The sequence below is a fragment of the Passer montanus genome, unplaced genomic scaffold, assembly GCF_014805655.1.
Source record: "Passer montanus isolate IOZ18808 unplaced genomic scaffold, ASM1480565v1 scaffold53, whole genome shotgun sequence".
NCBI classification, from domain to species: domain Eukaryota; kingdom Metazoa; phylum Chordata; class Aves; order Passeriformes; family Passeridae; genus Passer; species Passer montanus.
Genome location: NW_024370263.1, coordinates 3,661,369 through 3,679,472, shown reverse-complemented (window position 1 = coordinate 3,679,472; position 18,104 = coordinate 3,661,369). Strand labels below are relative to the sequence as shown.

At 48.9% G+C, this 18,104-nt stretch overlaps 1 protein-coding gene across 1 annotated transcript in view; it reads right to left on the bottom strand.

Moving 5' to 3' along the window:
• Positions 1-6,439: 6,439 nt before the first annotated feature.
• Positions 6,440-18,104, bottom strand: part of MN1 (MN1 proto-oncogene, transcriptional regulator) — a 34,840-nt gene continuing 23,175 nt past the window's right edge. Inside the window, exon 2 of the mRNA XM_039724800.1 lies at positions 6,440-11,414. Coding sequence (XP_039580734.1) covers positions 11,227-11,414 — 188 coding nt within the window. The 3' untranslated portion in view covers positions 6,440-11,226. The remainder of the gene's footprint in view (positions 11,415-18,104) is intronic.

The following is an 18,104-nucleotide window of genomic DNA, read 5'->3' as shown; positions in this document are numbered from 1 at the left end:
GCTGCCATGGCCAGCGTGGCTGCTCCAGCACAGGAAGGATGAGGGAGAGCAGGGATGTGCATACTGCAGAGAGCATGGATGTCCTGTGTGTCAGTGTCACAGTGTCCACAGCTCCCTGGACCCGTGGTTCATCCACAGCCTCTGGAGGGTTCCCAGTGGCTCAGGGTCCATCACTGCTACAGGTCTGGCACAGCCAGAGAGCCAGCACTGCCACCACCCCAGTATTTCTGTAATGAATATCACCACTGTCATCTCAGAGGCACATGCTTAAGGAATTTAACTACTTTAATACAATGGGCTCAAATTGCCAAAGAATGTTTGTGCATCAGTGTGAAATCAGAAATTCGGGGAGGGGGTGCTTTATCTGTCAAAGGCCAACCTCAGGGGGCTGCCAGAGCAGACAGTGGGAAGCTGGATTGCATTTGACACGCATCAGCCCATCAAACACAAACAGCCTTCAAAGTGCTGGGAGGCTGAGCCAGCCCCATCCCAGGCTGTGCTGGCCCCACCGGGCTCCGACCCCGGGTCACGCCCCGTGGGCTCTGCAGGACCCACCTGGGCCTCCCGGCCTGATCCTGCTCCATAAATCACAGGGAAAGAGATACTTCTTAACAGCTCAAATTAAGATGAAATGCCTTTGTTTTCAGGCTGGGAGCTACCTGTGCCATTCCCTTGGCCGTGTGTCACTGCGGGGATGACGCGGCCACACGGGCAGCAGATGTGCAGCCACAGTGGACAGAGCAGCACACCAGGATGCAGCATCCAGGCTGTCCCCCCATCCATCCAGGCTGTGCCCCCATCCATCCAGCTGTCCTCCCATCCAATCAGGCTGTTCCCCCATCCATACAGGCCAGCAATGGGCAGAGTATGATCAGCTAATGACTGTCCAACAACAGCCTGCCCAGGATGGAGAGAAAAACATCCCAGCCACAGCATGGGGACAGTACCAGTGTTCGAGGGAGGGCAACCCAACACAGAAATCCTGCCAGGATGGTCAGATCTCAGCCAAGTATGGCCACTACTCAAAAAACCCCACTCCTGGGTGTCTGTGGGACTGGGAGTCCTGGGCCTGGCTAGGGCATGGTGAGCACACTCCCTCTGCCCCATAACCATCCCTTCAGTTTTGCTGGAGAGTTTCCAGTGCTTGGAAAGAGCCAAACTTAAATTATTCCAGGGGAAAAGAAACACAAAACCTTGTCTTCAGATTAATCCCTGGGCCTCCACCCTGAACAAACCCCTTCTGCAGCCCCCATTGCCAAGCCCAGCCCCAGCTCTCCAGCACAGGCTGCCCGTGGAGCTCTTCCAAGGGGCTCCACAGCCCTCTGCAAGCATGAGCACAGCTGAGGGGAATAAATAACAGCCCCAACGTAAAAACCAGCCTTTTCTCACAAAGCAAAGTCTCAGATAGTAAATGAAGGGAGAGGAAGGGGAGGGAACGTGGCTGAGCACCCCCTCTTCAGCACCTCCAGCATGCACAGCGTCACTCAGCTGAGCAGGGTGCTCAGCAGATAATACCCACTGCAGTGTCCCCCTGCCCCAGCAGCGAGACCCCACACACCAGGGAATGCAGGGGAACAGATGGATTTTCCATGGGAAGGAGCTGTGACTGCTCCTTCCAGTTGAGCATGTCAGCCCAGCAGAGCCATGTGTTCAAACCATTAAACTGCTGCCTTTGCTCTGCCAGCAGCGAGGGGAGAGAGGGCTTTGAGGAGGGATATTCAGAGGGAAATGCTCCTCAGCCTGGCACAAGGCAGACAGGCCACAGAGACCCACAGCCAGAGCCTGAACCCATCATTTGTATGTACCCAAATGAGGTTTTTCTCTTCCAGATACTTCTTGTCAATGAGATGAAGCGACAGTAAAATAGGAAACTGCATTAATGCAGCAGTAATCTCTCACATATGGGGCTGCCTTCACCTGGGCTCCTAAGCAAGAGCCTTGATAAGGAGTATCAGGCTTATAAGGCCAGCAAGTTTTGGAGGTTGTTTGCACATGGGGTAGGGGTTAGAGGTATTACACTGGGGTTTTTTCAGGCCAAAACTCGTGCACAGTATCGAGTCAGACAGAGACTTCTCAGTGATGAAGGTGTGGGCCATTAATTAGGGAAAGTGAGAATGTTTAATCTCACTGCATCAAGAATAAGGGATATTGAGGGTCCATGAATTGAGATAATTTGATTTTAATATAAATACAATATTTCTCTCTCTATCTTTATTAACATCAGCAATGTAAATAGTTTCACACAGACTGCAAAGGAGCCCCTGCCATGTTTGCTGCTGGGAGAGAAGGCCACAGCAGACACAGTGTTTGTTTACAAGGGATTGCAGGCTTAAATTGTCAACCACTTCCCCAGTATCACCACAGAGCTGCTGGCAGACCAGGCCAGGAGCTCAGCACAGACTGGAGGCTGCACCAGTCACATTCTGAGGCATCAAACCCAGCACCTACCCTTGCATTTAGGAGAGGAGACACAATGCTGACGGGGCCAGGAGCAGTCAGATGGAACACTTCCATTCCCCTAAAAGAGAGGAATTATAGCATGGAAATTTCCATGGAAATTAGCAAAAAGCACAACCTCATCACCAGCCGGCAACAGGAACCCAAGACAAACTCAGGATTTTCCTGCATTTCATCCCAAAAACCTTTTCTTTGGGCTGAGTGATACTCTGAGTTACTTGGCTGACCAAGACTTGGGAACACAAGGCACAGAGTTCAGATCATTCAAAAATGTAGGCATTCTAATAAACAACACAGAAGACCTCCCTAATGTGGGAGGGAAGCATTCTGGGGATAGGTTTCCACAAAAGCAAAATATTTCCTGGAGCAGGCTTTCCACCAGAGGAACAAATAAGGTTTCAGAGGCTGAAACCTTGGAGAAGGCACACCTCACACTGTGGACATGGTGCTCGTGTCCCTCCAAGGCCATTCTCCAGCCCTGCTGTGCTGGGTGCTGTGCACAGGTTATTGCAGGGCTCCCACACAGGTTCATGTCTCCAAGGATTCCCTCATGCCTCAGGAGAACCACTCAGCCCATGTCCAGCTTTGTTGTTTCAGCCATACTGTTGAGGCGCCTGTTTACTTGGGAATCATATGTTTTCTGCCCTGGTCTTCACTGTATTCAGAACAGTTACTTAGCTTCAATAAGCCCCTTGTTAAAGCCTTTTCCTTTCTGTAATCTCATCAAACTAACCAAAAGGAGTTTGTTCTGAAATAGAGTCCCATTTTGTAACCTGGCTTCCTGGAGGAGCGCTCCCCATGCTCACCCGGCCCCTCCACCACAAAAGGGCTCTGCTTGTCCTAGCGCTGACAAAACACTCCGTCTGTTTGGGTTAGTCAGCAGGGGGTTAATGAAAAGCCCGGCCCTGGGGACTCCCACCTTATCTGCAATCATGAATTTATTGAAGAATGTGTTAATGTGCTGGATTTTATTCATCAGGGGTCAGGGCTTTTCAAATTCTTCCTCCCAGCTCCCCCTCTTTCCATCCCTCCCCAGCAAGCTCACAATGCTGTTTAAACAAAGGACTCCCAACACAAAGAGCAAATTTACACAGTAAAGTTTTCTTGCAAGCCCAGAGCAGAGTCTGGAAGAATTCCAGCTTTATAAAGAGAAAAGGGGGTGGGGGGAAGAAAGGGGGAAGGGAGACAGGGGCATTTTGCAGAGGATAAAAGGAAATTGAGAAAAGTTCCCACCTCCTGAAGCTCAGCCCTGAATATTCTCCATCAGTTAACCCCAAAGCAGGAGGATGTTTTGGAAGAACATGAGCCCTCATAGCATCAAACTTCTCAGCCTCCTTCGAGGTGGAGGCTGAAATGAGTGTTTCAATATCACATTTAGGGTGACACTTCAACAGCTCCTTTGTCTGTGCACTGCTAACAGAAACCCCTAAGAGGACACAGCAACCATTCACCAGGGCTCCTCTCTGTTCCTTGTTTCACAGGTGTGACACAAGCATGATCTAAATGGAAATAACAAGGCTCAGCAATGGTGACATGGTGACACGTGTCCATGGCCAAGTGAGAACACAAAGGAGCCACACATCCCACCTCCCATATCCCACCACGTGCTGTCCCAAGACCAGGGACCCCCAAGGTCCTGTCAGAGCACCCCTGGCACCTCCCACCCAGGCCTGGCAAGGGCCCAAACCCACTGCTGGAAATAGGCAGCCATGGATCCCTTTCCATCACCTTGAACATCATCCCCACTCCACAGCTGGAATCAAGGGGTGTTTGGTTGGTTGCTTGTATTCTTTTTCACTGAAAGGTTAAGGACCCCCACTACCCTGTCCACTTTGGTTGTGCTGGTCAGAGCTCTGGGCATTAGAAAACAGGGCACAGCCCTGCACTAATGAACCAAAGATGACCACATGATTTTCTTCAGGTCTTGTCACCTCCACTTCTTGCACTGTCATTGCTGAGCTCTGGAAACATCTCAGAAAGGAGAGCTTGGAAGAGACTTCACCCCCATCCACTCCTCTGCCCTCTAGGTACAGCCTTACAGAGCTCACCTGAGCAGAGTTTTTAAACATTTTAAAAGGAAAATATAGATATTTTACAAGCAAAATATATGTGATGTTATTGGCCATAATGCTAAACTGTTGCGGGAGCTACAAATTGTCTCCAGGTACAGAGTAACCACTTCAGGAATATGACATAGGGATTTTAGAAATACTCAATATTAAAAGAAACCCATTATAATGGGATTCCATTTTCTAACAACTTTCTCAGCCGAAAGGATGCCATTGACTCAAACTTTCATTCCTGTGTTTATTTACCTTGGTTTTTAGGGAGAGAGATGCCTTCTGCTGTGCTCTCATAGCACCAGCAGCCATCTGCAAGCAGCTCACCCAAACAGCAGGGGAAGAGGGGCTTGAAACGACTCTGGAGCGACACACAGGAGCCCCCAAACAGCACTGCAGGAGTGTTGGCTGGCACTGCAGGGGCAGAGCTGCCCAGCAGCCACACGGCTTAGTGGTGGCCAAGGAGGGACCAAGCAGATCTCAGCACATGGGATCCAGCTGCACTGCCAATGGATTCCTGAGTGCTGAACATAAAACACATATTTACAGAGTCTCCTCCGTGACAGGAATTCCAAATCCTCATGCAGAAAGTAACTCAAAGGACGTAATTAAATCAGTTAAATGGCTTGGGCAAAGAGATGCAGCTACAGACAGATCTCAACTCTCAGCACAATCACAGGCCACAGGAAACGATTAGGAGAGCAAGAACTGTAAAAGCTCCAGGACCAAGACTTGCTTTTCTTTACTTAATAAACTATAATCCATGCTTAACTCTGACACAGACCAGGTGAGCCTCTGAGCACAGTGCCCAGGGATGCAGGCAAGTGTTTGGGATAGGCAGGCACCGTGCCAGCAGCAGCAGAGGTGACATTACCAGGTGACAAGTAAAGCCAGTGTCAAGAGCAGAAATCAAAGACCAGCCAGTTGATTTCCATCTGTTAATGTGATGTGCAGTGAACAGTGAGCTCCTGCTGCCTTTTTGGAAGCAGGAGCTTGGGGCGGAGCGTTGCCGGAGCAGGAGGGGCTGCTCCAGCTGCTGGCAGAAGCAAAGGAGCCTTTGCACAGTGGGAGATCTGGGAGCCAAGACACGGCCTCGTGTGCTGGAGGAGCTCTGTGAATCCAACCATTAACAGAGCTCGTGGTCAGTTTTACTGAACAGCTAGGACAAAGCAGGAGCAGGGCTGGGGGCTTGGGGAGCTATCCTGGGGGCTGCTCCCACTGCCCAGCAGCTCCAGGCATGGTCTGGCCCCTCTGGACAAGCTCCAGTGACCAGAGGAGAAGAGAAACACTGCACAGGGAGAGGGGACACAGAGAGCAGGACAGCCCCAAGATCCCATGGCAGAGCTGCACAGACACAGAGAGCAGGACAGCCCCAAGATCCCATGGCAGCATCTGGGCAGAGCTGCACAGACATCTCCATCCCCTCGAGGCAGAGGGTACCAACAACCTCAGGGTACAGACAGGGCCACCCCTGAGGACAGGCTGGGGGTGGTCACCATGGGAATGAGGAACACCAGAAGCTTTTGCTGCCCAACCACTCCTCAGTCTCATGGGGGAACTGCCTGGGCAGAGGGGAAGGTGTTATCTTCCATGGGCTTCCCTGCAGAGCAGGGAATACACAGCTGCTATGAACACTGCCATTCTTCCTCCCTCAGGATCAAAAAGTAAAATTTTAAACCCACCAATCCTGCTGGGCAGAGGGACACCACTGATGGCAGACAGGAATCAGCAAAGCAAAATCTCCCAAATCTCCCAGCAGCCCCAGGGAGCCACACATGTGTGAGGGTTTCCCCAGATCATGGGCAAATTTGTACCCATCACAAGGTCCAGGGCTTACCTGAGTATGAGCAGTATCCATTCACTTCTTCACACCCCTGGGAAAAAGGACTTACTAAAAAAATCAACAAACCTGGTATGAAATATAGAGTAGCCACCATTAACATCATATTTATTGTTATTTAGTTGCTCAGTAAAACATATACAGATATGTACAATATGCAGGAATACAGAAGACTGCACTTTACATATTAAAAAAAAAGAAAGAAAAATAACACTCAATTTCATGAGCTATCGTCACAGTCTTCCAACCAAGCATTTAGGAAATGAATTTAACAAGAATTAAAAAAAAAAAAATGAAAAAAAAAAATGAAAAAAAATTACAGGATTGCCTAACACACAGCAGAGTCAAGTTTTCATATTTTACATGTGCAATAACATTTTTCAGAAGAGTTTGCTAATGCAGTACGGATTACCAGTGTTTTGAGGTTTCTTTTTTTTCTTTTCCATGAACCAAATTTAGTACAAAGAAATAATATCCTTTTGCTTAAGGCTGTTTTAAAGCTGTAATATTTTTGGGTAGTGAATAGTGATAAAGTTATAACTGCCGGAAATCAGAACCTGCAGTTTCATCAGTCAGAACCTATGAGCGGATGGACTCAAAGCAACAATTTTAATAGAGAATTTCTAAGACAAAATTAGACTATTTCCTCCATTAGCCTTAAGCATTAAAGAAGAAACAATTCTACAAAAATGGGTTATGCTCTTACACACCATCCCTTGAACAGCTGTGAATCCAGTAGCTGACAAAACCTTACACTGCAGCTCAACAAAAATAAGTCAAATGTACCAGTTTGATTTATCATCCCCTCCACCCACCCAGTGCCCATCCCACTGCTGTGCTCACCTCATCCCTTCCACCTCCCAAAACTGGAACTGTTTTGCCTTATTGGTGGTGTCTGGAAGTCCAGTCCCAATCCAAGGCTGCCCCAGAGTGACCACGGAGACCCCAGGACCTGCACAACTCCCCAGGTGATCCAGGTGACAGAATTCTGGTGCTCATCCCCTTCCACCCTCAGACACCGTGAAAACCTCAACTAAGTAACAAGCCTAAAGCCCCTTACTGATGCTCAAACAGCAGAGAGCAAGTAACCCCAAGAGAACGTGATCTGGAGAAAATTTGCAGGAGTATTTAAAAATGAGGCCTATTCTGTCCTTTTTTGGCAAAGAGGTATTTGATCGCTCCTCCCAATTGAAATGCAAGGGAAATTTTGCTCAGTTTGCTACGACACTGCAACTTGCAGACTAAGCATGGGGTTTTTTTAGGGAACAGAGGGAGCCAGGGCACGGGGCCAGGAGATGGGGGATGTCCTGGCTCCCCAACCCAGCCCCGAGGCTGCGTGGGAGCCTCCGGCGCCAGCCAGGCCAGGGAGAATCCCCAGGGCAAAAGGCAAAGCCTCACTGTAGCTGTTGTTCACAAGCCAGGGCAGACTGTGCCTCGTACCACCCCTCTTTGGCTTCTTGTCCAGCTGCCCCCCATCTGGAAGCCATGCAGGACACACAGGCAGGAGGTTTCTCCCAGGCTTTTGGGGAACACCTATCTGATAAAATTCTCCCCCTGTTGACCCAACTCGGCCCCTGAAGGAAGTGAGCCTTGGGCACAGGGCTCTGCAGCAAGCAGAGGTCAGACCTCAGTGCAGCTCAGCCCTGCCACTGTTCCCTCAGTCTCCCACTGCTGTCTGTGCCTCAGTTTCCCTCTCCACAAGAGTGCAACTTACCTCTTCCACAACTGGCTTTTACCTACAGCTCCCAAATATGTTTCAGTTGGAATATTACTATTTAGAAAATTACATAATTTCCAATCTTACCATGTCAGGCCATGCTGACACTTTATATGTGTTAAAAAAAACTGATCAGTGCATTCAGTGTAAAATCAATGGAGAAAATGGACACAATGAAATTACTGCAGGTGCCACCAGCACTGTGACAAAGCTTGAGCCTTCTGTATATGCTGTCAGTACCACTTCCCCAGGTGATGAGCAGGACATGATGCCTGTCCTGGTCAGAACGTAGGGTTTCTGTTCTGATCTTTGGCAAAAAAGCAACAAAAGCTAAAAGCACAGGTTGGTTGGTCCTGGCTAACAGCTGCCTCAAGCAGAGCTCATTCAATCAAAATCAAAGAGACAGGAGGTCAGCAAGAGGACTGTGTGTGACCGTATGATTTAAACTCCACAGCCAGTGAGCCCAGCACACAGGCAGCCACTGCCTCAACTCCTCCCTCTCTGACAGTCCCAGCCCTGCACTGCACCCACTGCCCGGAGCAGAGCCAGAGGTGCCACAGCAGCCAGGGCTCCACACTGCACAGCTCAGGGCCTGGAGACACAGCCCCTGGCCTCAGGACACCCCCTCACCTCACAGGATCCCACTGATCTTAAGGGAATTGCTTGTGCTCTGCATTTCCATAAGGAAGTGAGAAAGCAAGCTCCAAGGGGATGAGAACGACACTCCAGGAGAGAAGTGCAAGCTGCTGAGAATGAGCCAGCAGAACAGGGTGGTGAGACCAAGCCACCACAGCTCCACTCAACGGGGATTTCTCTTTAAAAGCATCTGAACTCGGTGTTCCCTGACAGGTTCCTTCCCGTGGCACAGGGTGTGCATCCCTGACCTCAGGAAGCCAGAAAAACCTGTTCTCTTCAGTGCAGCAGGAAAAACTAAAAACAAAGCACAAGGCAAGGGACTGTACTCCGAGCAAGAATGCCACCAGGCCATGAACTTGGCTGAAATTTTCATCTCTAAGTGATGGAACACAGTGACTGGTGCCACCCCAGGCCCCCCACAGCAGCACAAGTGCTCTGGCGTGCACTGAACACCCGTGCTCTGCTGACAGGATTTAAAATCAAACATGTACTTAGCTAAGCCAGGACTTGAGGAATCACAGGCAAAGAGGCACCTTCTGGAAGGGGGCTGACAGTGATCACTAGGAGATACTTTACTGGGGATGGTGACATTTTATTGCAGGTGCAGGAGGAGCTCTGCACTCCTGGTTGCACACCCTGACAGAGGTACAAACCATCCCAGCTTTTTGATCCAAACCAAGTGGGTGTGAGGCAGCTCCACAGCCAGTGGCTCCAGGATGGGCAAAAATCCTCATCCTCGTGGAAGCTCCAGCTTTAATACAAAGTAAAATAATATTGAAAACCAAGATTAAAAACTATCCAAATTTATCCAAAGTCAATTCATTGACCAGACCCATAAATCAATCCATGCATGGTTAATAAGAGCACATTCAAATCACATTTCCAAACACTGCGAGTCTCTCTGAAGCCACGTATGACTGAGAGTGAGGATTCCAGACCACCCTTGGCTTTTTAGGCAGAATTTCCTCTCCGTTGGTGTCTACTGAGAATATTACCTCAAAATAATTAAAGACCCAGCACAATCATCAAAGATAAAATATAAAGCAGTCTTCAACTCTGTCCCTTCAGCAGGGACACATCCGTGAAATCATGAATAAATAACCCTAGAGAGGCCAACCTTTATTTCACAACCAAAACCAAAGCCTCTAGTGCTGTTCCTGAGCTCCAGGAGCTGTGGGAGGTGAGCTGCAGGCGCGGGGCAGGACGGGGCCACTCCTGGGCAGAGGGACACACAAATAATGGACAGTGTGACGTAAAACCACCGGAGAATCAGCCCATCGTGTCAGTCGTGGCTTTATCTGGTTTGCTTCCAACTTTCGTCTCGAATGAGCATTATCTAGCCCGAGCAGGAAAGTATGGCTTTCCTTTTATTGTGTGCATCCAGCAACGCTGTTCTTCAGTGTGTGGCAGAAATGGGGCCTTGAATGAGTTTGGGGGATTCTGACACCAGGTCTTCCTGCCCTGGCAGATTAGGAAATGCCACCCCTGGGCACACAGCCCCCTGCATCTTCCAATCTGACCCCTGCCACTGCACTGGAAACTGTTGTGGCAGGGGCTGGGGCACCCCCAGGCAAGTGCAGGGGACACTGGACCTGCTGCCAATCAACAGCATCTTTTTGCAGTTTAAAATGGGCAAAAAGTGGGCAGGGTGCAGGGGATTTTCTTCTCCACTATCAATAAAGTGGGAAATGCAGGAGCACCATCAGGCCCTGGCAAGCAAGAAGGAGCCAGGGCCTTTGGAGGAAGAGATAATGACAAACTTATTTGAAAAAACCTCTCCATACCTTCCCTGCTGTGCCTGAACCAGCCCATTCATGACAGAGCTCCATCCCAGGTACACAGAGGAAGGAGCATCCTGGCCTCACCAGGAGGCACAGAGCAAAACAAGGCTGAAAACAAAGCCTCATTCTCTCAGGAAAGGGCAGGTCCATGCCTGAACATTCAACAGAGCATCAACTGCTTGGTTTGTATGAGACTGGCAAAGGCTGGGTGTCACTACAACATATGATTTAATGCTGACCATTTCACTTTCACTGGTGTTTATTCCTGAACTGCTGCTCCTCAGGATCACCATCCTAATAAGCACTGAACAAAGCAAAACAAAACAAAACAAAAAAAAAAAAAAAAAGAAAAACAAAGCAAATGAGGAAGAAAAGGAGGAGGAGGAGGAAGAGGAGAATCTTTGTCTTATTATGACATACGTGACTTGGACACACACTGAGATGAAAAAGGAAAAGGCCTCATCTATAAATGTATGCCAAGGTTACAGAATAATGGGAAAAAGTGGTCTAGCAGGAAAATCTTAAGCAAAAGTGTGCTAACTGCAGAAGGGTTAACACTGGTAACATACTGTGGCAGAAGATTAAAAAAAAGTTGAGGTTTACTTTAAATTAACCCTTTCCAGTCCATATGCCACTAAGCAGGTACCAACCTAGAAAAATAGTCCACCTAGCAGTAGCGGCCCTTTAAAATTAAAAAAAAAAAAAAAAAGAAAAAAAAATAATAATTTCTTTTGTTCAAGTCAGGGCAGCCACAAAAGTCCCGAATCTGTTGGAGATGTCCGAGTGCAGGGACCTCCACGTCGGCACCGCAGTCCGGCCCTTCGCCTCGCCCACGTCGTCCGTGCAGTGCACCGAGAGGCACTGCAGGTGCGTGCCCGTCTGCGCCGCCGCCGCCGGGGGCTTGCTCGGGGGAAGGTCGTGGGCTGCAAAGGGTTCACAGAGAGAGGTTAGGAGACCCGTGATGTGCAACCCCATCTACTCACAGCCTGCAACCCCGTCTACTCACAGCCTGCAGCCCCATCAACTCAGTCTGCCAGTGGTGCTGCCACACCCTCTCCCCATCAGCCGTGCCCCTCTCCTCCATCTCCTCTCCGCCTGGGAGGATGCTTCCCCTGCCCACCCCGAAGCAAGATCTGGCTGGTTGTTCACCAGGCTAGAAGAACACCACCTGAGAGAAAGCAGTGGTGTGTCTGAATGGGATGGAGCGGGGCTGATGAGTGTGTCCTAGACCGCAGCACAATCGGGAACTTTCCTTCCCCGCTGGAAACGGATGCTGACAGACCACCGAGCAGGAAGCCAGCCCCGAACCCTCTGTGCCCTTGTGGTCAGTCCCAGCATCAGTCTCCCTCTTCCCCTCTTTTAATGGAGCACCGTGATAATATTTTTCTTAAAAATTCATTCATTTTAGGACTTTATATGATCTTTAGGTATCATTAGTTTCTGTTAACCACAGAAATTTAAGACTTCAACTGAAACATCCTAAACAGTGTCCCTAGGCCTTTTTCCTCTGGCTTGTACAGTTCATGTGAAGAGTAGCTAAAATGGGTAGAACATGACAAAGATGCAAATGTTTAACATCTCAGGACTTTTCCTCCCATCACGTTTCTCCTGTTCCACAGAGCCAAGCATTGTAGGGATACTACACTTCATGGGGCAACTGATCTCAGGACTTTTCCTCCCATCACGTTTCTCCTGTTCCACAGAGCCAAGCATTGGGATACTGCACTTCATGGAGCAACTCATATTACTTTCATTCAACCTCCTGCTATACCAGATACAAAACCAGAACTGAACAGCTTGTTACACAATCAGTAATATTAAAAAATAATGCTAAACTAGCCTGGAAGTCCTTGGTTTAAACTAGAAAAGGCTTTCAATGCCTGATTATCACAGGATGTCAGAGATGCTCATACCTAAAACAGTGTAACAACACCACACAGGAACTACCAAGAATCTGAGGATGTGATGCCATAAATGCTGGGAGAAGGAACCAGGCTCCAGAGCAGCGCTGCTGCCTGCTCAGCCCTGCTCTGTGTCAGTGCTGCAATGTGCAAAATCCACACAGAGCTCTGCTGCACACCTCAGCCAGGCCCCGTGCTTGCTTTTCTCCAGGCACCTCCTGTGCTGCTGCAGTCGAGGATCCAGCAGCAGCAGGGCAAAGCTACTCACATTATCTACACCCAAACAGATTCCAGCTCCCTGCAGTTGGTGTTGGGTGGTTTTAGTCAGTTCTGATGAACAGGCAGCACTGAGGGGCTCAGCAGAAGCATGGAGTGGAGGGTGCTGTGTAATACCTGAAGTTCCAGCAGGCAAGGAGGTTTTGGCACAGATCCCTTCCCAACACATGAAGCTTCTACTCTTCTTTCCTGTCAGCCCTGAGTCCTACAGCTTTGGGAAAATCACAGGGCAAAAACCCCAGACTCCCTGAATAACCACTATCTGATCAGATGTTCAATTAAACTTTCTGTCCAGAATGCAAGTATACCTAAGACATTTTTATTAATAAAATATTCAAAATTCAGATGGGATTGTGCAGAGAATTGTGAACAGGAAATGTTTTCCTTACTTGTATTTGTTCACAAGACACGCAGTACCCCCTGTTTTTATTCTTAGGTCTCCCTGACTGCACAGGACATGCTGGGCTCGGCACAGGAAGAGCCAGCGCCTCGAGATTAGTCCTTGTGACAGCAGCTCTCTTCCTCTCCTGCAGAGAAAGAGGAAAGAGTCCCACAGCTGAACTGCTGCCACAAGGGGCCCAGGGTCCCAGCAGTGTTTCTACAAGGGCTGAAGGAGACCCCCAAAAGCCAAGGGAGAGGTGGCACATTCCCAGGCTGGGACCGGAGCCAGAGCTCCCCTGCACCAGCTGGGCAGGCACCCCAACACCTAGAACAGAGCTGGTCCTCAGCAACAATTCTGTGAACAAGTTCATGTGCCACAAGGAATTAGAGAATAAAAGATTAGGCTTATTTGTTTGTAAATCAGCAAATTATTTCTAAGCCATTTGCTGTGGATATAATTCATAAGCAAACTACTGATAAAGAAATCAAAGCAAAATCCCACATGGATGAACAAGATTCCTTGGCTTGAGAGGAAAACCCAAGTAAAAGAGGAGAGCAGGAACTTAGCCTCAGTTTGCAAAGGCAGTACTGACTGACACTGTCCACACGAGCCTTGCTCACCATGGGACACCACTGTGGGAGCTCCAGCTCTCCTGTCTGTTGTTAATGAGCACAGAAAATGATGTATTCAAATCCAAAACAAAGAGAGCTCGCAGCAAAGCTTGCACTGGCACAATAATTCTCAAAGCCAATCTGGATGGAAATTTTCAGTGCAATTTACTTTTTTCCAATATTTCTGTCTTGACAAAGGTACGATGCTTTCCAGGAAAAAACCTTTGTAGCAAAAAATTAAAGTTGTGCTGATCCACCTAGTGAGAATTATGCTCTTAAGCATGACATACTGCCTGATGCTTGTCCCAGAACAGTAACACTCTCCCAGCAGACCTGTTTCACCAGCCATGCTCTCTGCCTCCTCCCTGACAGCCACAGTGTCCTGGCACTCCCCAGCCACAGTGTCCAGGGCAGTTCTGGTAGCTGAGATGGATGTGACTCGGCACGTTAAAATCAGTCAGGTAATGCAAGATGGTGCCACCACATCATTGCCTCACAGCTGCCAAGTTCCAGATAAATCATTGTCAGTCACAAAGTACCTCACTGAAAGCAGGGAATTTTTAAACAAATTATCTTTAAACTGCACAACTGCCTCTATTAGCAACTACTGCAAGATATTTGTGTTATTAAAAAAAGCAGAACACTTCTAATAAGGGCCATCCTCCACACCCAAGATCTTGAGATGGTCTGGGTGGAGACTTCCCCTCCAAACCAAAGGACATGACACAGAACCCAGGACTGACAAAAGCACAACCACCCTGCACAAAGGACAGCGTGTGCCACTTGGAAACAGCAAATGCTGAAGCAGAGGTAAGAAATCAAACATCATATATAAGCTCATGTCATGTTCATGTGAAAGACATGAAACTCAAAGCAGTGAAGTGACCAAAGACCAAAAGAAGTCTGGAAAATTCTCCCCCATGATGATGTCCTTCCCCACTGCTGGGGTGATGCTGTGGTGGTCTCAAGAGCCAGTTTGCTTTTAGGCAAGAGCTTCTGACCAAGCTTTACCCAGCCAAACACATTCCAGCCATTCAGCCCCAGACAAACAGTGAGAAGAGAGTGCCCAGCCAGGCTCCCCAGGCTCAACCCTCTGCTCTGACCCTGCACATTTAGGAAGCTGCTCTTTCGTTCTGCTCTACTTTGCAAAGGCACACAGCCTTCAAAAGGAAAAGGTTGCTGTTTGTTTGTTTGTTTACACAGCATTAATGGCAGCGTGGTGACTAACCCAGGAGCCTGGCCAGCAGCGTTGGAGCCTGCAGCTGGGACACAGGAAGAGAACCAGGAGTTCTGCACCACAAAAAAATTCAATACACACACTACAGACTGCTTTACCGTATCAGCTAAGGAACAACACATTTCTTTAGTGAGGTTAGACTCACCAGCCTGGCATTCACCTTACTCTGCAGACAGCATGTGTACGCACCTTCAGTCCCTCCAGCTTCCTTCTCCCTTTTTCATGAGCCCTGAGAAGTTAAGCTGCTCAATATAAAGCCTCTTTTGTCATGTAGCATCTTCTTATGCATTATGAAAAAACAAACTTGATCTTTTTACTGTGACAACCCCACCGAGCACTGTGCAAACCCAGAGGTGTCCCAATTTTTAAGTAAAGTAATCCCATTAAAAACGAGTTCACCTGCACAGATACCACACATCGAGTGCATCTCCTCGTCAGAGAGGAGGCTAATTGAGGGAGGGCTGGTGTAGCCAAGGCAACTGCAGATGCTATGCTGAGACACCAGGAGCTGATGCTGCTCTTCAGGTGCTGCTTATGCCATCCTTCTCATCTTTGCCAAAATCACCACCAACAAAAGAACGGAAAGCAGCGAGACACAGGAGCGAGAGCGCAGACACAGCCTGGTAGGGGTCTGGTTGGGAGTGGGTTCCACTCCACATTTCAGCCTCCCTTCGAGATCGAAGTGACAAACAGGAGGTGAAGATCCCTAGAACGGCTGGGTGCCCCAGGGCTCATCCCTTACACTTGCTCACCGCTGTGACACGGGCTCAGCCGCCCGCGCTGCCCAGGGTCCGGCTGCCCGGCCCCGCCGCCGCCCTCGATGGCCAGCCAAGCGTGAAGGCCCCGCACTGCTACTGATCTCGTTAAGGCTGAATCGGAGGATTTGGCCAATAACACTATATTCCCTGATCAGAGATCTGTTTCCCCTCTACCATCTGATAACCACTCTTAAAGGACGCGTTAATGGGCTTCCCTTCACTCCCTGCCCGTTAAGCAGAGGCCGAGCTACCATAAGAGGGAATAGATTTGAGTAATGATCCCTTATGAGGCAGCAAACCTACATATAGTGTTTAAAATTATTCCCTTAGGACAAGATGTTTTTCACCAAATCTCCCACATGACAGTTTGACATATTGGTTCAGGCACATAGCTCTGCATTTGTACACAGCACAGAAGCATCTCTTTCCAGTTTTTGAGAAAAATAAGGTCTGAAAACATTTTATGTTTCCCTGGACACTGGACCTAGTCTCCACAGATTAATTTATTCCTAAAATTGTATTTTAAAAATTTTATTTTTAAACACAACTGGTTCATTTGTGTTGATAAACAAATGAGCAATCTCCTTCCTCACCTCTGCAGCACTGACAAACTCCTTGACAAAGGCATTTTCTTGACCCTGGAATACAAGGAGGCAAGGGCTTGCATTTGTTCCTAGACACAAACATAGCACCTGCAACCTGCTTACACCATAAACCTGCATCACTTTCAGGTGCCTTCACCCCTGACAATCTGTGTCTGCTTTGGGCTGGATGTCTCTGCTGTTCCCAATGCTTGGAGGCACAGACTGCCTCTGGACCTGGACTGGCAGCACCCAGCTCTGCTGGCACTCAAGGAAAAGCCCCAACTACCCCATTATTAGAACATTCCTCTTAATTTGATTTTACTTCTTCATTTATTCTGTGTAATCCCTGTTCATAAGACACTTGAAGGTGCTGCTGTCTCTCTGCACGCACAGAATTCAGTGCTGGTGGTTAAGGTGAACAGCTGATGCCAAGGACTCGTCAGGACGAGCCCAGCGGAAATGGGGACAGGTGACTCCTCACGCTGCTGACCAGCACTCAGCAGAGACACCCCAGCTCCAGGGTATTGGCCACATATCACTCCATGACATTTCAAGAAGCCATTTGGCTTGGTCAGCCTCTCAATTTATTGTCAAGGCCCAGCCAGCTGAGCGCTCTCTGAGAGCCTTTCTCACGGAAGGAGGAAGGGCTCTTCATCAAACATGCGTGCACAGAGCTGAGCACCCTCCCACAGCACTCGTATATCCTGCAAACCTGGATTAAAGCTCTGACTTTGCTGCAATACAGACAAGACCCACCCACCAAAGGCATGGCACACCCAGGCTAACACACAGCCTGTTCACCCTTAATGCTGCTTGCTGCCCACCCCTGCATCAGCCCATCAGCTCTGGCAGCATCCTCTGGTCCTCACAGGCCCTTCCTCCACAGACAGCTTGATTAATTGGAGGTGCCCGAGGCTCTAAAGGGAGCATGTATCAGCCCATGCTACAGAGATGTTTATTTTGTTTTCAGTGGTCTCCAAGCTGGCATGGGACTCCATCAGAGCTCGCTGCTTGCACAGAATTCAGATAACAGGAGACACATAGTGCTTGCTGCAAATACATATTTTTCTTTTTTTCTCCCTTGACCTCTTTTCCTGCTCCTGTTTTCACCAGGAGCAATGGAAGGATGTGCACGCCACAACAGGGAGGCTGCCCAAACCCACGGCAGCATTGAGAGTTTGCTGTCAGGCTGCAGGGTTACAGTCAGACTGAGAGCCACATGCTCACAGAAAGAAACAGAAGAAACTGGTGAAAAAAATGTGAAATAGGAAAAATGCTAACCCTATCAATGGAAAAGGCAGCACTCATCTTATGTGTAGCACGACCTTGAAGACACAGAATGAAGGATGTGTGGATGAGGACAATGACATTGCTGTTGTAAAATCCACATTCCCTCCACTGTGCCAGGAAGAGATGAGCTGGGGAACTCATTGCTCCCCACCTTGCAGCCAGTGCCCGGCAGGAGAGCAACATGCCACCACGGCTCCACAGGCAAGTGTGAAACTGCCTATACCTATTTATTTCTCTGGAGGCTACTGTTAAATCACTCCCTTCCAGCTCTATAACTCTCCAAGAAGAAAGGAAAGCTCTGCATCCTTGGAGATGCCAGAAGCTCTGGGCCTCGGGACAGCACCAGCTCCTGTACCTTGCTAGGTGGCCACAGGGACAACGGACTGTTTGTAACTCATATCCTTCCTCTCTTTTGGCTACCTTCAGTTCCTCTTTTCAGTTTAACACACTGACTGTCAGGCTGGCTTCCCTGCAAAACCCAAACCGCAGAGGGGGGTCCTGCCTACCCCCCTGGTGAAGTGGCTGACGTGGGGGTTTGGTTCTCACAGAACAAAAGACCATTCTGGCAAACCAG